Source organism: Kogia breviceps, chromosome 17 (genome assembly GCF_026419965.1).
Source record: "Kogia breviceps isolate mKogBre1 chromosome 17, mKogBre1 haplotype 1, whole genome shotgun sequence".
NCBI classification, from domain to species: domain Eukaryota; kingdom Metazoa; phylum Chordata; class Mammalia; order Artiodactyla; family Physeteridae; genus Kogia; species Kogia breviceps.
Window position 1 is genome coordinate 63,248,575 of NC_081326.1, and position 22,843 is coordinate 63,271,417.

Genomic DNA, 22,843 nt, shown 5'->3' on the forward strand with positions numbered 1-22,843 from the left:
ACTATATGGTATCTGCAAGAATTATAGTTTAATAGGTTGAAAGTAAATGAATGGTACATTATACAAACAGTAAGCTTATAAAGGCTGGAGTGGCTATATTAATAACAGATAAAGTAGACTTACAGACAGTATTACCAGAACCAGGGACATTTCAAAATGGTAAGAGTCAATTCATCAAAAGGCATAATAACAATTTGTTTATGCCTAACAACAGAGCTTTAAAATGCACAATGTGGACTTCCCTGGTGGCACAATGGTTAAGAATCCACCTGCCAATGCAGGGGACACAGGTTTAATCCCTGGTCTGGGAAGATCCCACATGCTGTGGAGCAATTAAGCCCATGAGCCACAACCACTGAGCCCATGCGCCGCCAACTACTGAAGCCCGCGAGCTCTAGGGCCCGTGTGCCACAACTACTGAGCCTGCATGCTGCAACTACTGAAGCCTGCACCCCTAGAGCCCGTGCTCCGCAACAGGAGAAGCCGCTGCAATGAGAAGCCGGCGCACTGCAATGAAGAGTAGTTCCTGCTGGCAGCAACTAGAGAAAGCCTATGCATAGCAACGAAGACCCAATGCAACCAAAATAAAAAGAAAAACAAACAAAAACCAAAATGCATGATGCAAAATATGACAGAATTAAAGAGAAAATAAACATTTTCACAATCACACTTGGAGATACAAAAACTTCTCTCTCAGCTGACAGAACACTAGGGGAAAATAGCAGTAAAAAGCACATTATCTGAACACTACCAACCACCTTGATTCAACTGATATTCAAACATTTACATTCAACAACTACAGAATGCATATTCTTTTCAATTGTAGATGGTACATTCATCAAGATAGACCATATGCTGATCCACAAAACAACTGTTAATAAATTAATGATTAAAGTTGTAAAGAATATGTTCTCTGACCAAAATGGAACCCATAACAATAAGATATCTAGGAAAAAAAATTAGAAATTAAATAACATCTTCTAAATACATGGGCCAAAGAAGAAATCAAAAAGGAAGTTATAAAATATTTTTCAAACTGAAATCACAATGAAAATACAGCACATCAAAATTTGTCAAAACAGCTAAATGAATGCTTAGAGGGAAACTTCTAGTTTTAAGTACTAATATTAAAAACAAAGGGCTAAAATGAATAACCTATGGTACTATCTTAAGAAGCTAGGAAAAAGAGAACAAGGGAAACCAAAAGTAAGTAGCAGAAAGAAGGAAATAATAACAAAAAGAGCTGAAATCAATGAAATAAAAAACAAACAATTAAGGAAATAGACAAAGCCTAAAGTTGGTTCTTTGAAAAGATCAACAGAATTTTAAAACCCTTAGGTACACCAATCAAGAAAGAGAGAACACAAATTACTAATATCAGGAATGAAACAGGGGACGAGGTCACTACAGATCCTACAGACATTAAAATGAGAATATTACAAATAACTTTATGCCAAAATATTCAACAACTTAGATGAAATGAACAAATTCCTTGAAAAATACAACTTACTAAAACTGATACAAGATGAAACCAAAAATCTGAACAGCTCTATCTAGTAGCAAAATCAAATTTGTTACCAAGCACCTTTCCATAACATTCACACTAAAAAACCTTCTAGGCCCAGATGGTTTCACTAATGAGTTTCATCAAATATTAATGAAGAGCAAACACCAACCCTAGGCAAACTTATAATCTCTTTAAGAAAAACAGAAAATGAGGAAATACTTCCCAACTCATTTTATGAGGCCAGAATAGTCCTAAATATAAAATCTAACCAAGAAATTACAAAAAAGAGAAAACTACAGACCAATATCCCTCATGAACACAGAAAGAAAAAATTTTAATGGAATGACAACTGTTCTGCTTTCCCAAAGTGTGTTTATTCACAATAGTGGCAAAAAATAACTAACATCCAGACTTCCTCACATTTTTCCCTTTCTGATATTTCTCATTGTTTGAAGGAGAAGTTGTGCTTAGCAGGGTTCCATGTTTAGAAACATAGATTAGGAAAATTATCTGTATGTGTCTATGAGATAGTATTTACAAATAAAATTTTTTTCCTTTTGATTTCACAGTTAAAAGTCTTTGCTGGATGGAGAGTAAATAAGACAGTTCTTGCAAACTGCTAATTTATACCATACCAAATCAAATAAAAATTATTTTAAGTGGGACTATCTCTCCTTCTGATCTGTCCTTGAGAACATAAATATATTCAATTATTGTATAGACAAATCTTTTCCGAATTAAAAAGCACCTAAGATATTCATTACAAATCCTGAAAACATAAGAAAGTAATTTCCATGTTTAAATATAAAAATTTTCAATGCTTTCAACATTTTGTTTTGCTTCAGTAACCCAGGAAGATTAGAGAAAACAGTTTAAAACATTTAAAGCAATTTCACTTTTATTAAATGAAATTCTAATTTTTTAGAATGTACAAAGAATGAGGTATTCCAGTTAGTTTTCTAGTTAACTAAAGCAACCAGAGAACTGATGTGGCTTATAAAATACTGTTACTACCTAAGTAATATTGAATTCTTTAAAAAGAAATACTTCTTTGATGAATTGGAATATTATAGTGCATCAGAATCATCACTTTAATGCTCAATTATTATCTATTTAGGAGATATAAAACTGAGGGTCACTGTCACATAAAAATTAGAAGAGAGAACAAAACACAAATTAAGGCTTTTTTCTCCTATTTCAGGAATAAAAATATATTTAATCCAGCAGCTTTTTATATTTTATTATATAAATATAAGTATATAATATTTGTTTTATACTATATTTACTTAAAAAGGTAGGAAGTTAGATTAGGAAGAGAAAGACAAAGGGAGAAATGAGAAACAGAGAAAGGTAAGAAAAACAGATGAGGAACAAATGTAAAGATTTTTTTAAAAGGGAGGGAGAGAGGGTTTTTGAAGGGAGCCTCAGAGAAGGCCACACAAGAAAGAGACTTCCTAGATCTGGGCAAATGAGTTGGTGGGACATGGTTTTTTTCAGTCCCGCTACTGTATTTCTTTGTTGATTAGTCATCAGGTAGTCTAAACTTGACACCTTTGGATCAGACTCCACTGTGTACACAGATACCTCCTAATATATACACACTGCTAAGCACTATGGGAAAACCAGATGAACAGATTATCTCCAGCTATTCCAGGGGTTCCCAGGCTTTGCTGTAGGACACAGATCTAAAGGTTTCCAAATCCCCAGGCCATGTTCTAAAACCTTATTTTAAAATAAATTCCTGACCAATTGTTTATCATTGTCTTTTTTTTTTTAAGCCCAAAATGGCATCTGGTGAGAAAGGAAATTAGCTAACTGTAGGCTCTAATTTAAGCTGAATTCCAATCAGTTTTTTTTTTCTTCCTGTGGTGAAAAATAAACAATAATAATTTTTTGATTGGTAAGATTAAGAAGCAGTTTTTCCCAAGACATACATTTGGGACAGTATGCCTACAATCAAGACTATACTACACTATTTCAATGACCTCTAATCATAGAAGAACAAATATCACCATTTTAAAGCTCACATTTGTTTTATTTATTATCTTTTTAAAATTTTATTTATTTATTTTAATGGCTGCACTGGGTCTTCGTTGCTGCGCGTGGGCTTTCTCTAGTCGCGGCGAGCGGGGGATACTCTTCGTTGCAGTGTGTGGACTTATCATTGCAGTGGCTTCTCTTTCTGCAGAGCACGGGCTCTAGGTGCGCGGGCTTTAGTAGTTGTGGCGCGTGGTGGCGCGTGGGCTTCAGTAGTTGTGGCATGCAGGCTCTAGAGCGCAGGCTCAGTAGTTGTGGCGCATGGGCTTAGTAGCTCCACGGCGTGTGGGCTCTTCCCGGACCAGAGCTCAAACCTGTGTCCCCTGCATTGGCAGGCAGATTCTTAACCACTGCGCCACCAGGGAAGACCCTCACATTTGTTTTAATCCTGGAAAATTCCTACTAGGTTCTACCAAAATGTCTTAGAATCCTTCATAACTAAAATGTAACATATATTCAAATACTTTTATCAGTGCTATAAACATACTAAAATTTACCTTTTATATTAATGCTTAGAATAAAGTAGGAAAATTCTTTTAAATTATGCTTTTCAGGAATATACAACATGCAAGTTTTAGAATAAAACCACTGGGAATAGAACAACTGCCTGTAACCTGGCCATAAAATGCCTTGTGCCTTTGTGCTTTTCAGTCAAAATTGATTGTTATATCAATTTGGATATAACAAAGACTGGGATTGACATATATACACTAATATGTATAAAATAGATAACTTATAAAAACCTGCTGTATAGCACAGGGAACTCCACTTTGCTGTACAGCAGAAACTAACACAACATTGTAAAACAACTATACCCCAATAAAAAAATAAAATTAAAAAAAATGAAATGAAGACACCAAAAGAACCCCCAAATACTGTAGAGCCTCCATTAATTAAAAAAAAAAAAAATAGGAATTTACTGCAAACATCTTACATTAAATAAGCCATATTTATATACACACATATATAATTCACACATAAATATTTATTTATTCATATTTACATATATGAAAAGGATGAGGATGTTGAGTGTTTTAACTTAAGAGCAATTTTTAAGTAAAAACTAGAAAATAACATTTAAAATACTAAATTCCTTTGGTTTATCTAAATGAATAAGTTACACTTTTCAGCTAAGAAGGTTATATACTTTTATTGTAGAAAGTTAATGAGACTCAGAAAAACAAACCAAAAAAAACCTTCAAACTACCTATAATTTATCAGAAATAAACATTTTGATGTATTATCCTTCAATCTTTTTTCTATAGAGAGGTATACACAAAATTGTGTTCTGCCATTTTCACAAAGCACTATGTGGTGAATATTTCCCCCTTAAATTTTTTAAGGCAATAATTGTATTGGTGGTATTTAATTTCATCATATGAGACATAGTAGTTTAATCCCCTATGACTAGATATTTATTCTTTTTCACATTTATAAATAACACTTATACAAACATGTACCTAAATCTTTTTATGTTCCCCTGACAGTTTTTTATGGTAGATTCTTAAGTGCCATTACTGAGTCCAAAAAAAGGGCATACATTTAAGGATTTTTAAAATTTTGCAAAATTTCTCTCAGAAAAAGTATGCTAAATTACTCCCATCTTGCTAAATTTTTTTTTATTGTTACACTGTACTAAAAATATTCTCATGTTTTCGGAATATAGGTAAAATGTCATTAAAACAAAATCCTTGAAAGAAATTTCCAGGCCCCAATTAATCGCCAAGTTATTTTAAGTGGCAAAAGATTCCAATACAACAAATAGGTAGGACAGGTCAAAGGAGTTTATTACTATATTTCCCCTTAAAAATAATTTTTAAAAAATCTTCAGTCCAATACCGACAAGTGGTTCTAAAATATCTTTTAGGATAAACTAAGCCTAGTGTATTTCTTTTTAAAATAAGTTACTGTACTAAGAAATACATCTTAAATTGAAAATCAAAATCCTTCAGTAGAAGAAAGTAAGTGGAACATCTACACTTCATTTATAGCCTCCGCTATAAAACAAAACGTGTTTACAAAGGTGGTGCTGGAAAACAAAACTACCCCCCTTGACAGAGTGAGTTCTATAACATTATGTAATAAAAATTATAATTAGTTGGGAACTATACTCATTATTTTAACCTATAAGGGAAAAGAATCTGAAAAAGAATAGATGTATACATATGTAAAAATGAATCACTTTGCTGTACACCTCAAACTAACACAACATTGTAAATCAACTACACTTCAATTTTTTAAATAAATAATTTTTAAAAAACTATGATCTGTCATTATCATTATTAAACCTTCCATTAAATTTAGCCATACTTTACAAGTATAAGTCCAAACTTGAAACGAAAGAAAATCTAAAGAACAAAAAGAAAGGTCTTGGTTTCCAATATGCTTTCACAGCAATGATAATTCTAAATGTAGTAGCTTATTTCAGTCTATTATCATGGACATAAACATCAATATAAGATCACAAATCAAGGGAAAAATTCAGAATCATTTATAATAGACAGCAAGAAAAGTACCAAAGCCAACATCACCCTGAGATGACATAAAAGGAACAGTTTAATGCACACACTATTCCTTTAATTACAAATAACTCAATACCCTTGAGGTGTCCCGTGATGCAGTTTCTGATGGGTTGACCACCTAGTATTTGTTCTAAGCCCCACCCCAGCATCTTCCCTGAGAAAGGAGAGGAAGTAGCCTTGGCAACAAAAATCACAATTTGACCGAAAAAGAGATTTATGAAAAGAACAGAGATGGAACTGTTGCATTTAAACAACAGTTTGGGGAATTACAGGTTTCAATTACCCATATTTCTAAATAGATAACTGCTTAGACTTTTAACAGAACCAAGAGTTCCAATGGGTAAGGTTAAATTTACAATCAATATATAACACATTAAAGAAAACAAACTTAAAATGCAAACCATGCTGTATGCAAAATAATTTAAGCAAAGTAAATCATATTAAATGCCAAAAAAATCAAACATGCACCAAAATGGTTTATAAAGCTACAAGGCAATATTTTTTAAAAGAGACAAATTAATATGACTAAGCAATATACTTACAAAAACTGACATTCCAATTGAAAAATGAAACACTTTAGAAATTGAAAGAACTTTTTTAATTTTTAGTAAATTTCAATTAACAGGTCTTGTCTTTTAAAATAATGACTATTAATTATAAAAGGACTTTTAAATTATTTTTAAAATACATGCCTTAGCTAAGACCAAAACAAAAAGTATTTGAGTATGATTTTGTAATTTTATTTAGCATTTAAAAGTTCACTGCAACTTGTACATTATTTAGTAAAGAAATTTTTACTTAGATCATGCAATACTGTCACCTCACTAACCTTCAGGGGAAGGTAACATGCAGCCTGGGGCTTCAATGCAACCTAGACTGGGATCCAGTTTACTTAAGGGCAGCTAACCAATTCCTGGTCTGAGGCAGTCCAGTGGTATAAAAGTTGAGGACAGGAGTTGGACAGTAGTAATGATGAGGAAGGTGATAGTACCCAATTAATCATCACCTTTATTAACCTCATTAATGTAGTAACCTGTTAATTATTTAACTCTGGCTTAAGAAATAGTAAATACTAGATGTACAGTAATTTATTTCTCTTATGTCTGTCATCTCATGGAGTTTTTTTTTTAGGATAATCAAACATACTATTGATTTGTGGTTGCTTTTACACATCTTACTTGTGTATTTGGAGTAATTATATACACTACTTAACACAGACTATATTCCTTCCCTTCCTTCATGCCAAAGGAAAAGAGACAAGGCAAATAATTACTATATATAATGATTTTCCTTTTTTTAAAAAGGCTAAGATATCAAAACAACAATACAACTTTTTAAAAAAAAGTCAGATCTGGGGTGTTCCCTCATGGTCTAGTGGTTAGGATTCGGCGCTTTCACTACCATGGCCTGGGTTCAATCCCTGGACGGGGAACTGAAATCCCAGAAGCTGCGAGGTGTGGCCAAAATAAGAAAAAAAAAAGAGTCAGATCTTGTTACTTTTACTTATTAGGTATGGAAAGAAACAGTACTATATAACATTAAATTAAAAAAAATCATATAACTAAGTATACGTAACATGGATACATTATATTATAGATGGAAAGCTTAAAGTGAGTTATAAAAAAATTATTCATCTTGGAACATCATAAGTGGTTGGTATATCTGTAGGTATGGTGACATAAATCCCCAGAAAACATTCATTTTAAAATAAAATTGCTTACTATTAGGAAGGAGCAGAGAGTTTTCAGTCAGTGCATTGCCTTTTTCCCTTTCAATCATTCCCCAAATAAAAATTCTTTCACAGAGTGTTAGAGCTGAAAGGATCCTTAGAAACAATCTGCCAGTGGTTCTCAATATGCTACCTCACCCTGGAAAATGCCTGGAAATGCGGGGTTGTTTGTGGATGTGATAGTGACTGAGAAATGCTACTAGCATCAGGGATTCTAAACATCCTACAATGCACAGGAGAGCCCTTCATAATGAAGAATTATCCAGCCCAAATACCAGTAGTATGCCCACTTGGTAGTATACTGACTTAACTCTCCATTTTGAAGATTCAGCCACTTAGGTCCAGGGATGTTAAGTGACTTACTCAAGGACACGCAACTTGGTCTAGAACCCAGATTCTCATTCTCTTGCTCTACTTCTCTTTCAATGAGTAAATTCTCAATGGGAAAACATAAAAGAACCAAGAATCAATTGTATATGAATATATAAAACACTGTCAAAACATTGGTCATGCATTAGTATTTGAAATTGAAGTAAAAACAGTTAACTAAAATACTAATACCTTTTCAAATTCCTTTTTTCTCCCCTAAAATATCATTCCCTTTAATATACATCATTTTCAAATATCCATCAAAGTTAAAAGAAAGAAGAGGAAATCAACTGATTTATTATGGTTAACAAATAAAATATTTTCTGAATGGGAAAGTTACATGGTTTTTACTGGTTTCAGAACAACAGGATACCCTATAGTATAGCGCTAATCTCCCCTGCTAACCCTGAAGAAATTTATTATAGTGAAGAGCACTGAACTAAAAATCCAAAAGCCTTGACACTAATCCCTGCCCTGCTATATATGTATATATATAACTAGTCACCAAATCTTGACTACATCATAAATCCTCTAGATCTCAGTTTCATGTTACATAAAATGAGGAGTTTAGGGTCTCTGCATCCCTTCTAGCTCTAAGATTCTGATTCTATATTTCTTGTTTATTATATAGCTAGTAGGATTTAAAAAAAAAATAAGAGGCATACCACCTAAACATTCATGAAGAAGCACGCTACAGTGAGTAGGGATATAACTGAAGACTGAGTCTCAAAGGCTGATCGCTGACAGGTTAAATCCTACAATTAGTTATTGTTCAGCAGCACCTTACCTCCTAGTGATATCATTTGCCATTATCTATAGAATAAGTATCATTCCTTTTTCCCTACACTGTCCTAAAAATGAGGACTAACTAAACAATCTATAGAATAACCCAAAATTAAAACTTTTTTCTTCAAAAGACATTTTCATTAAATGCTTAACTTCTGCATACACACTGAGATTAAACTTTTTAACTTGTCTAAAGTTACATTAGAACTGGCAAAGTAGAGCAAACTGGGGGATTTTTGCACTGCCCTAATATGTTAATATATACACATGTGTATGTGTGTACACACACACTATATGCCTCTCCATTTCTCGGAGGTTCTTACAGTGTAGTTTCTGCCCTTGACACTATACATACAGCCTAAGAAAACTGAGTTATATTTATCTTTTATCCTTACAAAGTTTCAATTGGCCCATAAAATATTTCTTATTCCTTTCCAAACATTGTGTTATACTTCTTAGGCAACGCATATATATTAAATAGTAATCAAAAAATAAAATATGGACAGAGAAGTATTTATTGCAATATTTTTATTTCTCCATCCCCTCCCCCCATACACACACACACACACACACACACACACACACACACACACACACTCAGTTAACACAATTCCTCCTCTACCACCACCATCACAACGTGCAACAGAAGTTAGATATCAAGCTGCATGGAAACTGAATCTGAAAAAAGTTCATGAATGGCATTAAAGTGAACTTACATAAGACTTCCAAACTATTCAGGAATATACTCTTAAAATATATTTTCCTAAAGTTCAGTTACTTAAAAACAGTTTCTCTTTACAATATTCTGAAGGTTTCCCTGTGTGTGGTCCTTTTATCCTACTCATTCATCCTAAAGATATACATAATCTTTGTTGCTTCTTATGTCTCACTTGCTCTCATTATTTCAACAACTTTGAAAATATGTTATTTAAATATAATTAAATATAAGTGATTTTGTCTTTTGTTAAGATCATAAATGTAATCTTTCAGTTAATTAAGCATGCAATTATTAGTTGATCATATCCACAAGGTCTAGGGTTAGATAATAAAAATAAATATTCTGTAGACAGTCTAAAACACTGATGCAAACAAACAAACAAACAACAAAAAAAGACTATCACTATAACCAAAGCATTCTACTTCAAACAAGCAAGAACTTCTGTCAAATAGATGCTTTTCCAGTTGCATTAAACATCTGACAAACAATCAATACTGCAAGATCGTACTATACCAAAACTATCAGGGGTCTCTGCTGATGATACCTCCTTCGCTCGCTTCACAATGGCAATCTCGGGTTTAGGATACCTGCATGCTAAAAATATTTTTAAATCCATGTATTCAAGCAATAATATAAATAAAATATGTATAAGTTTTCAAATGTGTATGAAATTTTGAAGTGAAACATGCTAGAATATGGGCAGTCCTCATTTTGCACAATAGTGTGGGGACATAAAAATGACAATGCAAGCTGCAAAGCAAACAATAACTGATGGGAAAAATCACAATTGTTCTGTGACCTTAAAAAAATTTTTTTTCCTAAAACATTAAAAATTCTCTTACTGGCAGTTATAAATACATAGGGAAAGTTTTTAAATAGTAAAACTGATGTTTATTTAATATACTGTAATTTAAAATATTAGAAACACTAAGAAATAAAGTGTTTTATGCTTTGTAAAAAAAAAATTAAATGATCAAAAGTCTCTTCAATCGTGCTAGCACTCTTCTTTCTCATCATATACCTTACAATATGGAAAAAGCATCTTTTCTATGCCTTGGTGAATTGTCACACTCCTTTCTAAGTGTGAAATAGCTTGCATTTTATCTTTCATATGTTTAATATCATGAAATATCTGAGAGTTCCTTTAATGTGAAATTTTTACCAGAGTCACTTCTCTGGAACATCATCCTTTTCATCACAACCTTCTCACTTTCCTCATTCATGTCCATAAGTTTGTGGTCTCTTAGCTCCTCTGGCTGCATATCTGGAGTCTCTCAAATGGCAGCAGTTCAACAGCAGTATGAACATTCCCACAGTCAGCTTTTTCTTCTATAACCTCATTTACATTTGATTAAAATTTCACTTCAGCATTATCACTTTGCTGCATTTTCATCTTTTTTAGTCCATTCCCTTTTCATTATCTTTTTTTTTTTAAACTTCTTATAGGTTTATCACTGGGAGACAAGGAGGCAACACAACTACACATTTTGCTGACTGTGTGTGAACTAAATAACAGATAAGTAGTGACCAATCACTGACAGACCGTGAAAGAGTGATACGATTGGTCACAATCATGAGGCACCCCCTGATTTTACACAGTGATTTGTGGACTGAGGATCTAGCACCAAAGTTAATACTTTATGCAACTACTCAGAGTTAATATACCGTGGTAAATAAAATTTGATCCTTGTTGCTGGGGACTGGTGTTATTTAACTAAAACATGGTTATTAAAATTCATGCTTATGGGAACTGTGTAAAGCAGGGACTGACTGCAATAACAAAAAAATGAATTATTTAATGAAATGAGCATAAATTCAATGGTGGTGGTGGGATATTGGTGACATGTAGGAGGAATGATCAAAAGAATAAATATATTAAGGATAATGGGAGTCAGGTATTTTTCCATCAGAGAATAAAGTTAGAAATACAGAAAGACAGAAACAAGAATGTACCCTGTGATGTTGGATCAGGATTGGAAAAATTATTATCAACTCATGTTATAATAGATATGGATAGAGAAATATAAATAATATTTATTATGTATATAAATACATACATTCATATATTCACTAACTCTGTCCACTGTGGGGGCCTGAGAACAGCAACACCCTAATAGCTATGAGCACACCTAATGTGCACGTCTTGGTTTCTAAATACCATTCTACTCTGAAAAAAAACAGGGCTCCTTATAGAAATAGCTGATTCCAGGACTAGGGTAGGAAATGTGCTAAGATTAGCCTAGAATATTCATGGTGCCAAAAAGTAAGGAAACGTTCAAAGAGCAATGGCGATGTCAAAAAGACACAGAAGCCAACTTGAAAGAGTTACCACTGGTGAAATATGGGACTGTTTGAGGGTCAAAAATGAAAGTAATGAATTGTAACCCATTAAATAGAGTAAGAATTCATGAATATATATTGATATGAATTCATAACTTGAATAGTTGATGAGGAATGGGATATTTCATAGACTCAAGGTACCTCCCCACAAAATATTAATTACAAAAAGGAAAATAGGGCTTCCCTGGTGGCGCAGTGGTTGAGAGTCCGCCTGCCGATGCAGGGGATGAGGGTTCGTGCCCTGGTCCGCGAAGATCCCACGTGCCGCGGAGTGGCTGGGCCCGTGAGCCATGGCCGCTGAGCCTGCGCGTCCGGAGCCTGTGCTCCTCAACGGGAGAGGCCACAACAGTGAGAGGCCCGCGTACCGCAGGAAAAAAAAAAAAAAAAAAAAAACAGCAGTTCCCAAAAAGGAAAATAGTAACTGTCTAGTGGATAAGTCAGACAGATATTACTTCGTCAAATGTTCAAAGGAAACGGTTAACCAAGAAATAGTTAACATCATCAGGAACAAAGAAAAATCATGAGCAACTGATAGGATGAAAAAAGAACATAAAATTACTTCTGTGATATTCCTACTTAAAGATGCATACCTGGAATCTATTCATGAGGAAAGAGACAAAACCAAATTGAAGTATATGCCACAAAATAACTGGCCTCTAATCCTCAAGACTATCAAGGTAATGAAAGCCAAAGGAAAGACTGAGAAACTGTTTCAAATAAAGGAAATTCTAAATGCAACATGTGATTCTGGACCGGATCTTTTTGGTGTAAAGGAGCATTACTGGGACAACTGGTGAAACCTGAATTCCAGAGAATAAGATGGTGGTAATCTATCCATGTTATATTGTGGCTTATATGGGACAGTATTCTTCTTGGCCGGAAGCACAGGCCAAAGCACTCCAGTTGTAGTGGGCATCGTGATGCACAGTTGATCCTCAGCTGCCCGAAGTCCTTCCGAGAAACAGCCCTCAGCGACGGTCCTCTTAGGGGACTGCTTCAGCTGAAGAATGCTGCCTCACCCAAGGCTCCGCCCCTGCCCAGGGCAGTTCCGCATGGCATTTCACAGAGGAAGAGGCCTGGACCTCTCACCCAACTCAGAACAGCACTGAAGGGTCGTTCTACCTCTAGACCTCTCCTCAGGTTCAGCTAAGGCTTCGGTTGAGACTGCATCACTTTACTTCTACCTCTGCCCAAAACTCCTCCCTTCCCTTCCCTTTCTAAGGTGAGGATTCCAAACAGCACTCCCAGTAAACTTCCTGCATGCTAAATTTTGTCTCAGAGACTGCTTCCCAAAGAACCTACCCTGTGCCAGGGATGACAGAGCATCATGTCAGCAACTTATTCTCAAATGATTCAGAGGAAGGAAAAAAAATCTTAGCGTACTACACTTGAAACTTTTTCAGAAATTTGAGATTGTTTCTAAATTTTAAAAGTAATACAAAATTGAGTGGGGAAAACATAGGAAGAACAGGATGAAGAAAAGCAGAAGAAAAACGGATGATACAGGACTTGGTTCACTGAAGAAATGAGACTAACCACTGAACAGTACATTCAAGGTAATAATGGGAAAGAAAAAAATGAGAACAAAGGAATAAATCTATTACACAGCATTTATTACTCAAAAGTGATTGTTGCATAACTATAAAATCAGTGTTAACAATTCACACTTTTTGTAATGTTCTTCACAGGTCCCTTTGAGTAGAAAAAAATGCTATAATAATGTTTTTTTAAACCATAAGATCTTTCTAACACACAAACAAAATTCTGCCAGCTCACAAAATATACCACATCTTACATTATCACTCTCACATGTTTGCCTGTTTCCTTTCAAAATGCAAGGATGCATGAGTTTATCTACATGAACTCAACTATCTCACCTTAAAAACAAAAACACTTGCTATAACCTTGCTACTCAAAATAATGCCCCCCTGGACCTGTAGCACTGAATCATTGGGAACTTGTTAGAAATGCAGAACTCAAGCTCAACCCCAAATCTACTGAAACAGCATCTGTATTTCAGTAAGATACCCAGATCATTTTATATCTACATTAAACTGTGAAGCAAGTTCTACTTTTCACTGTGGGATATAGAGAGCTACAAAGAGTATTGCTCCCACCCTTACAGTGAAATGAAGTCAAACTAAATTCAAATTTATGACATTTCAAACCCATAAGAGAACTCAAGTCACAAAGCAAACAATTGGCCCTAAATCAAAAGAGAGGCAGGCACCTGCAAGGACAGAGGAGACGTTAGCACATGCTTACTTGAGACAGATGCAACCGGACACCATAAGGATACTGCTAGAATAGTAAGGGAACAGGTGAAGGCAGAGGGACAGCCAGTGCAACAGTGTGACGGCATTAGGGTACAAATAAATTGTGGGAGTCTGCACCTTCTTGCAGGTTCTTTCACCAGAAATCTCACCAGACACAAAAGGTAATAGAAGGAGCCCTAAGAAAGTGTCCATTGTGGTACAGACCTAGAGGAAGGGAAAAAGCGGTAGTGCAGAAGGGACATGAAACTCTACCTGGATCCCTTTCTCAACCTCTCCTATGAGTCAAAAGCCTTAATCTGTGAGAACGGCAAAAATACTGTCACCCGTGGGCAGGTAGGGTGACTAACCATCCGGTTTGCCTAGGACTCTTCCAGTTTTAGCACTTAAAGTCCCACATCCCAGGAAAAAAATGTTCTCCCTAGCCTTTAGGTATTTTAATTTGAAAGTATTGTTTCAAATCATCTTCTTGATTTCTCTAAGCTTCTTACCAAAGAAAATGAAAAGACATTACTTGCTAAATGGCCTGTATATTTTCTACACAATACTGCTAAAAAGAGGTATAATTTGCTTACCTGTGATATTACATTTTTCTCTGATAAACTAGAATTCTACACAGGACTCTGTAAAAAATGAGTAAACTAGTAACATACATTTAAAAATAGTTCAGACCTCTGACCGATGAGGAAAGAGGGAATCTTAGTAGTACTCAAGCTACTGCCCAACACCTCCTGCCCTCCATATCCAAAGTTCCCTTTAAAGAGTTGAATCCTTCCGTGTGTGTGTGTGTGTGTGTGTGTGTGTGTGTGTGTGTGTGTGTGGCCTCTCCCGTTGCGGAGCACAGGCTCCGGACGCACAGGCCCAGCCACCATGGCTCACGGGCCCAGCCGCTCCGAGGCACGTGGGATCCTCCCGGACTGGGACACGAACCCACGTCCCCTGCATCGGCAGGCGGATTCTCAACCACTGCGCCACCAGGGAAGCCCCAATCCTTCCTTATTGATACTCCCTCCTCAGCCAACTAAAATCTGGCTTCTCCCCACAAAATTCTTGACAAAGACATCACTCTCTTTTGTGTTATTATATCCAATAGACCTTCTTTACTCCACCCTCCCACCCGCCAGTCTTCCTCTTATTTGAACCATCTAAAGCATCAGATCATTCCCTCTTTCTTGAAATGCTGTCTTCTTCACTTAGCTTCTGGAATACACTATTCTTGTTATTTTTCCTGACTTTGTAGACACTCCTCAATCTCCTCAATCTAATTCTGATCCTTCTTCATTTTCCCTTCCAATAAACATTGGTGCTTTTCAGAGTTCTGTCCTGGATCTTCCTCTCCATCTATATACAGCTGTTGACACCCACACTTACATCTTCAGCCTAAACTCCTATGAGCTCCAGATTTAAGTGTATAAATACACACACATGCATAAACACACACACCTACTTATTTGACATCTCCATTTATATTCACAAAGGTATCTAAAATTTGACATGTCCAATATTAACACTTTAAGCTCCACACCCCCAAATCTATTCTTTCCCCAGTCTTCTCCCTCACAGTTAATAATAACACTTTTTACTCAGTCAGTATAGTCAGAAACATAAGTCATCACTTACTATTTCCTTTCCCTTAATTATCTGACCCTTTGTAACCCATCAGCAAGTCCTACCAGTTCACTCTCACAAGTATATCTTGACTCCATCTCCTCCTCTTCATCTCTATGGCCACCTAGTCTCATCCACCATCATTGCTAGCCTAGACTACTGTAACAGCTTCCTAAGTGGTCTCCCAGCTTACACATTTGCACCCTCCAATCTGTTCTCCAATAGCAACCAGAGGGCTCTTCAAATACCATTATTTCACTAATGCTTAAATGCTTGAATGGCCTTCATATGGTTTACCCAGAAAGGTCCTGGCTAATCTGCTTCTGCCTACCTACATCACATCCCATTCCACTCTACCCTTTGTTCATTAAGTTCCACTCATATTTGCCTTCTTTCAATTTCTACACTATGTGAAGTCCCTTCCTATCTCAGGCTCTTGGTATTTGCTTTTCCTTCTGAGAATGCTCTTCCTCCATCTGTCTGAATGAATGGCTTCTTCTCAATCCTTTATTTTCAGCTTAAATATTACCTAAACAGAGGCCTTCCCAGATCACTTTAAGTAAAGTAAATGTCCTTCTATTTATTCTTCTAATAGCACACACTATCTATAATTATTTTATTATTTACTTTATTGCTCTTATCTTTCCTCCCTCAAAAATGTAGGTTTCATGAGAGTATTTCCCTGAATTAATTCTCTGACACACCTCCAATATGCAGTACCGAGTCTATTATGGTAGGGAGAGTAACAAATATTTGTTACACAAATAAATTTTCTAAGTTTAGATTTTTTTAAAACTCATTTATAAATCTAAAGGAAAATTAGAATAACTGTTAGAAAGTTAAAGATTTATAACAGTTGGAAGTCCCAAATACTAGTTTTCTGACTTTTTCAAAATCCCCCCACAATTTATAAACTTTTTTGCACATTGATTTTACTTTGATTTCCCTAATTTTTAAAGTAACGATGCTATATTTGCTTTTGTATTGAATGTGTATATTATGCAAACATATAAAAAAGGTAGACTAAGATATACTACCAGCACATGTGACTTTTATTGAGCATTTGAGTTGTTACCTTTTTTCCCAGCACGTGTTAAAAAAATTCCAGGTACAAATATCTACAGAAAGATGCAATAATAAGAACAGGGATTTTAAAGTCAAACAAAGCTAAGCTAAAAACTCGACTCTGCCACAGAGGTTTTAGGATCTTGGGCAAGCTCCTCTTAGCCTCAGCATCTTAATCCATAGAATAAAGATAATTCCTTCTCTCTCCAAGAGAAGTAAACAATAATAATTACATGAAAACTCACTTAATTAGCTCAGTATGTCTGTAGCAAACATTCAATAACTGCTAAGTAATGGTAATGAAAATGGTGTTGGCAGCAGCAATAGTGGTAAGCAGTGGGATGTCTCCTATAAAATATAAGAACCATTGTACAACAGAAATTCAGAAGTTATATTACAAAATATCATGCTATTTTCAAAATTACAAATGTTTTAATAACCCAGTGCCCTAAATAGTCTACCCTAAAACTCAGAAAGAAGACAGAAAATCTAAACTAAACCAAGTAAAGAACACCATTTTAACCTAAACTTCTCTGAACCTAAGTGCCTTTCAGGTATTTACAACAACCATCCTTTGAATAGCCATAATCGTAACATTAGCAGAAATACAAGATCTTCAGGGTGAGTTCTGAAGTGTCAGAGGTCCATAACAATGTGATAGGTGCGATTGGCTAGCTGCCGAGACAGGAGAGTAGTGGTCTATGACCCTGAAATGTCTATCAAGATTAAACCCTACTGAATAGCATAAGGGTGAAGAGAGAAAGAGATACTGACAGAAAAATAAGAAGGAAAAAAAAAAATCACCATGGAAGAGTGACAAAGAGCAGACATTAGAAACAACAACAGAGATGCTGGAGAAGCAGACCTCCTTCCACAGCAGCAAAGTTTACCACAAGGGACGAATGAGGATAGGGCAGAGCGTCCGAGGGCACTGGGGATGGAGCGGGGCAGGGGCAGAACAAACCCGACACACCTCGCCAGCACTATGACACGGTCTGAAAGCATGCCAACGGAAACAGCACCGCGTTCTGGGGGCATCTGGTGTGATGACCAGTATCTCTACAAACAGAAGTTAAGTAGCCCCAAAGAAAATCATCCTATTAAAATACAGTATACAAGGACTTGGACATCTGGTACAAGCAAAACTGTGCTCGTTATACTTTTACTAAGGCAGAGAAAAAAGCAGTACGTTCAAATATGTTGCCATCAAACACAGTCAAAGTAAACGTTTCAGAGGTTCAGAGGAATGATGTTTTGTACAGAGGAACCAGTTTGCAAGGCAGAAATAGAGACACAGAGATAGAGAACAAACGTATGTACACCAAGGGGGGAAAGCACGGGTGGGGGAGTGGGGGGATGAATTGGGAGATTGGGATTGACATGTATACACTGATATGTATAAAATGGATAACTAATAGGAACCTGCTGTATAAAAAAAAAAAAAGAAATAAAATTCAAAAAAAAAAAAAAAAAGAGGAATGACGTTTTGTTACCTGGAAGGTCCTTTGTCTAGAAGAGTCTCTCATTTACCAGATGGTTTGAGGTAACTACGTTATTATATTTTAACATATAACTACTTGCTTTCCTGTCATTCTTTTCATTCACTTAAAGCATAAACCTATGAGTCAAAGACAAGGCTAGAATCTTACACACCAATTAATTCAGCTGATGAGCAAGATGCTAATAAAATCTGCACTCAGGAATTTGGTCCCTATTTGTTCCAGTTAGCTTTATATTCTCTCATGCCAGAGAAAACCAGGTAAGAGTATAGTTATACAAATTCATCACTATTTTTAGAAAAACTAAAACAGTTGCCACTGATAGTGGTTCAACATCAGATCATTCCCAACATTCAAGATTATCCATTATCTTTATTTCTGCCTGACCCTTTGGATGATCCTATAAAGTTGCAGACTTTATATTATTTCAATTTTCCTATCTACAGACATCTTTATAAAAATTTGCTTGTCACAACTGCCATAAAAAGTAAGAAAATAGTGACTATTGAGAGGAACGCCAGCAAATTACTGGTGAATTCAACTATGGCAGTGTTTGACTTCTCTGGAAGCCCTATTTTCTAAGGGTGTAATATTTAGAATTTAGTTAAGAACTTAGAAGTGAAAGGACATCACAATCAAGGAAAAGAATTATCACAAAGCTTATTTATTTGATAATGAGGTGAAGAGTCTGATATAGCATTTCACATAAAGCGATGGCCCTCAAGCAGTTTGGTTTTGCTAAATTCCTCCCTTTCCTCCCACCCAGTGTCTCCTTCAGGGAATATCTGGCAATGTCTAGAGACATTTTTGGTACACAAAACTTGGGGTGAGGAGGGTGGGAGGGTGCTACTGGCATCTAGTGGCTAGAAGACAGGGATGCTGCTAAATATCCTACGTGGAGGACAGCCCCACAACAAGAATTACCCAGCCCAAACGTCAATACCGCCAAGGTTAAGATGTCCTGATATAGAGGAAAGAGTCCTATACATCTCTGTCTCCCTCTGTCTCTCTATATATCTATCAATCAAACGAATCACTATCACTAAACTGGCACTCAGTACAAGAACGAATGGTCAAAAGTCTTAAGACAAACAAACAAAAACTAATAATAAAGAAAGATGTAATACAAGATTTCCAACAGAAATGATTAATTTTTAAATGTTATAAAGGATATAAAGGAACAAACTACAATTATTAGTTATGGTTGCATACATAGAACATCTTCTCCTAATTTCCCTTCCCTTGAATCTAGACTGGTCTTAGTGACTTGTTTGACCAATAGCATGCAGCAGAAATGACATTCTGGGACTTCCAAGGCTAGGTCATAAACTGTGGTAGGTTGAATAATACCCCTCCCCTAATCCTCCTACCTGTGAATACATCACCTCATATGGCAAAGGAGAGTTTGCAGATGTGATTAAGTTACGGATTTTGAAAAAGATTATCCTCAACTATCCAGGTGGGCCCTAAATGTAATCACGAGGGTCCTTATAAAAAAGAGGCAAAAATGTCAATGATGTGACAACCGAAGCAGAGATTAATGTGATTAAGAACCAAGGAATACCAAAAGCTGGAAGAAACAAGGACCAGATTCTCCCCTAGAGCCTCCAGAAGGACAGAGCATTGCTAATACTTTTATTTTAGCCCCTGAAGTCTAATTTTGGACCTCAGACTTCCAGAACTCTAAGAGAATAAATCTGTGTTGTTTTAAGCCACTATATTTGTGGCAATTTGTTACAGCAACAATGGGAAACTGATAACAAAGTCTTACAGCTTCTACTTAGCTCTCTTAGAACATTTTCTCTGGAAGTCCTGACCATTTTAAGACTGTCATACTGGTGAGATCACATGCATCTACTCTGGTCAATAGTTCTTATTGAACCCAGCCTTCCAGCCATGTCCAACAAAGTGCCAGACAAGTGAGTGAAGCCATCTTGGACTCTGTGAGCAGCTCATCTGCCAGCCGTTTACCGAGTGACCCCCATAGATACCACGTGAAAGAGACGAATCACCCAGCTGAGCCCTGCCTATATTCCTGATTCACAAAATCATGGGAAATAATGGAACGGTCGTTGTTTTATGTCACAAATAACTCTGGACCTCAAGTTACATGTTAAATGATGATTAAAGATTGTTAAATAGAATATATCCATTTTGTAATGAAAAAAAATCCTATTTATATTATCTGTTTTCTAGGCAGTAATCCCTAGTTATAGGGCTACTCCAACATTCCCGTTAACTCTAAAGTATCATAATTAAGCTTGCTGGAATATACTGCTATAATTAGGTTCTTTCCATATTGGTAAAATAACTGATTGTAACAAAGCTTCATTTATTTATCCAGGGCCAGGATACAGAAGCTCTCAGCTTATTAGAGATCACTCACTCTTCCTGACTCAATCCATATTTCATATCTTCATGCTGTTCTTCTCCTCTTGCAGGTCTAGTTATTCCTTTATACCACTTTTACTGTTTCAACTAAGGCACCTAAATATCTATTCACAATCTTAATTTGGAGTATGAAATGTTTTCTTGCCCTCTTTCTTATTCTCTTTGAGCAAAAGCCAAGATTATCTCCAATTCATCTAGAGGCTAATAGCTTAACAACACTGCCACTTTATTATATAATCCTATACAAAGAGCTGAGAAGAATGGGGATACTCTTGTTAAGAGTCCAAGATCCCTAGTGGACTGGAACTCCACAAAAAATCATATTTGTTTCTATGTATTCTAAGTATGCTATATGCAAGTTCTCAAAACAAAACTCATGCTACCTTAAGTAAATAATCACAATGGTGGGGAACTACAAGATTAAATTTAGAATTATATGGTGTATCTATATGGATGTAGATAAATGGTAAAAAAAATTTGTAAAAATAATTTTTTAAACATATACAATTATCACTTACACAGAGAAACAGAAAAAAAATGCAAGCTGATTCAGATCTAACATTGACAGAAAAACTGCTCTGTTTCCCCAAAACATCCCTTATTCGCTACATATAAAAAGAATCTCATTTTTAAAAATACTTTAAGTACACATTTAACAAAAATATTCCCTAAGAAGGTCCTCTTTTCAAATCATATCTTCCATTGTGCCTCTCCAAAAGCCAGCTCTTACCTTTCTGTGTAATTCTCCATTGAGCATTAATTACAACACCTAAATAAGTGTGGAAGGCAGCCTCCAAGATGAACCCCCCCCCAATGATTTCCACCTCCTGGTATTCACACCCTGCCTGTATAGCATGCTCCCACAGTGTATGATGAGGGCAAAAAAGGATGGACTATCTCATCTAAGACCAGGTTATAAAAGGCTGTGACTTCCAGCTTAGGTGTCTCTCTCTCATCACCCGTTCTGGAGGAATACAGCTACCATGTCTTGAAACACTCAGGCAGCCCTGTGGAGAGACCCACACAGCAAGGAATTGAGACTTCTAGCCAACAGCCATGTGAGTGAGCCTTCTTGGAACTGGTTCCTCCAGCCCCAGTCAAGACTTCAATGATGCAGCCCTAGCTGAAAGCTTGATTACAAATTCATGAGAGACCCTGAGGCAGAAACATCCCCCTAAGCTGCCCCAGGACTCCTGATCCTCAGAAACCATGAGACAATACATGTTTGTTTTAAGCCACTGTGCTTTGGGGTAATTTGTTGTACAGCAATGTAGAACTCACTAATGCAATGAGCACTTCTCATCCTTCAAAAACCAAATAGGTATTTAAAAACTTTTTAAAATAATTATAAATAGAAATAGTAACTGCAAAACTTGAAAACAAAGTTGGTTTAAAAAGCTCAGCTAAAATTAAAAGGCAATAGTAATAACATCAGCTTGCCAGTCCTACTTATAAAAACATTGAACCAACAGTGCACTATCAGACGAATACGGACTCTTTCCGGCAGAATAGAGAGCGGGTTGAGCAGATAAACTGAGAACAGAACATCAACTTTTTTAAAACTAGGAAAGAAATCAGTTTGTAATTTAAAAATCACAATATCTTACTTAACTATAACAAGACATCCCACAAAGTCTGCCTTATCTATTACAAACTGATTCTAAAGCTTTATCTTGTCACAGACTATATCAAATGCCTACTGATAAACACATAAGAAAGATAAGGGCAAATATAACAAATTTCAACAGTAGACCCCACTTCCATTTCAAAATACAGATTTTCTTTTCCTGTAATGTTTCCACACCAAATCCAAAACACTTCATTAGATCATGCAAGCACTCTTTCCAAGAACGCGTAAGATTTCCTATTGTAAGAAACAGCTCTTTTAACGTAATTTATTTCGTTAGAAAGTGCACTTAGTACATACATATTTAATACATGGGTTGAGCATTTAAAAACACTCAAAAAGCAACAATAAAAGAAAGACATGGCAATTTTT

The 22,843-nt window shown here is 35.7% G+C and overlaps 1 protein-coding gene across 2 annotated transcripts in view; it reads right to left on the reverse strand.

Annotated features, from left to right (window-relative positions):
- TMEM65 (transmembrane protein 65) overlaps positions 1–22,843 on the reverse strand; it is a 45,481-nt gene that overhangs the window by 19,475 nt on the left and 3,163 nt on the right. Inside the window, exon 2 of one of the 2 annotated variants that reach the window (XM_067017477.1) lies at positions 10,182–10,262. The exons of the other annotated variant lie outside the window; for it this stretch is intronic. Within the exon in view, the coding sequence (XP_066873578.1) occupies positions 10,182–10,262 (81 nt within the window). The remainder of the gene's footprint in view (positions 1–10,181; positions 10,263–22,843) is intronic. 2 annotated transcript variants of the gene reach the window in all.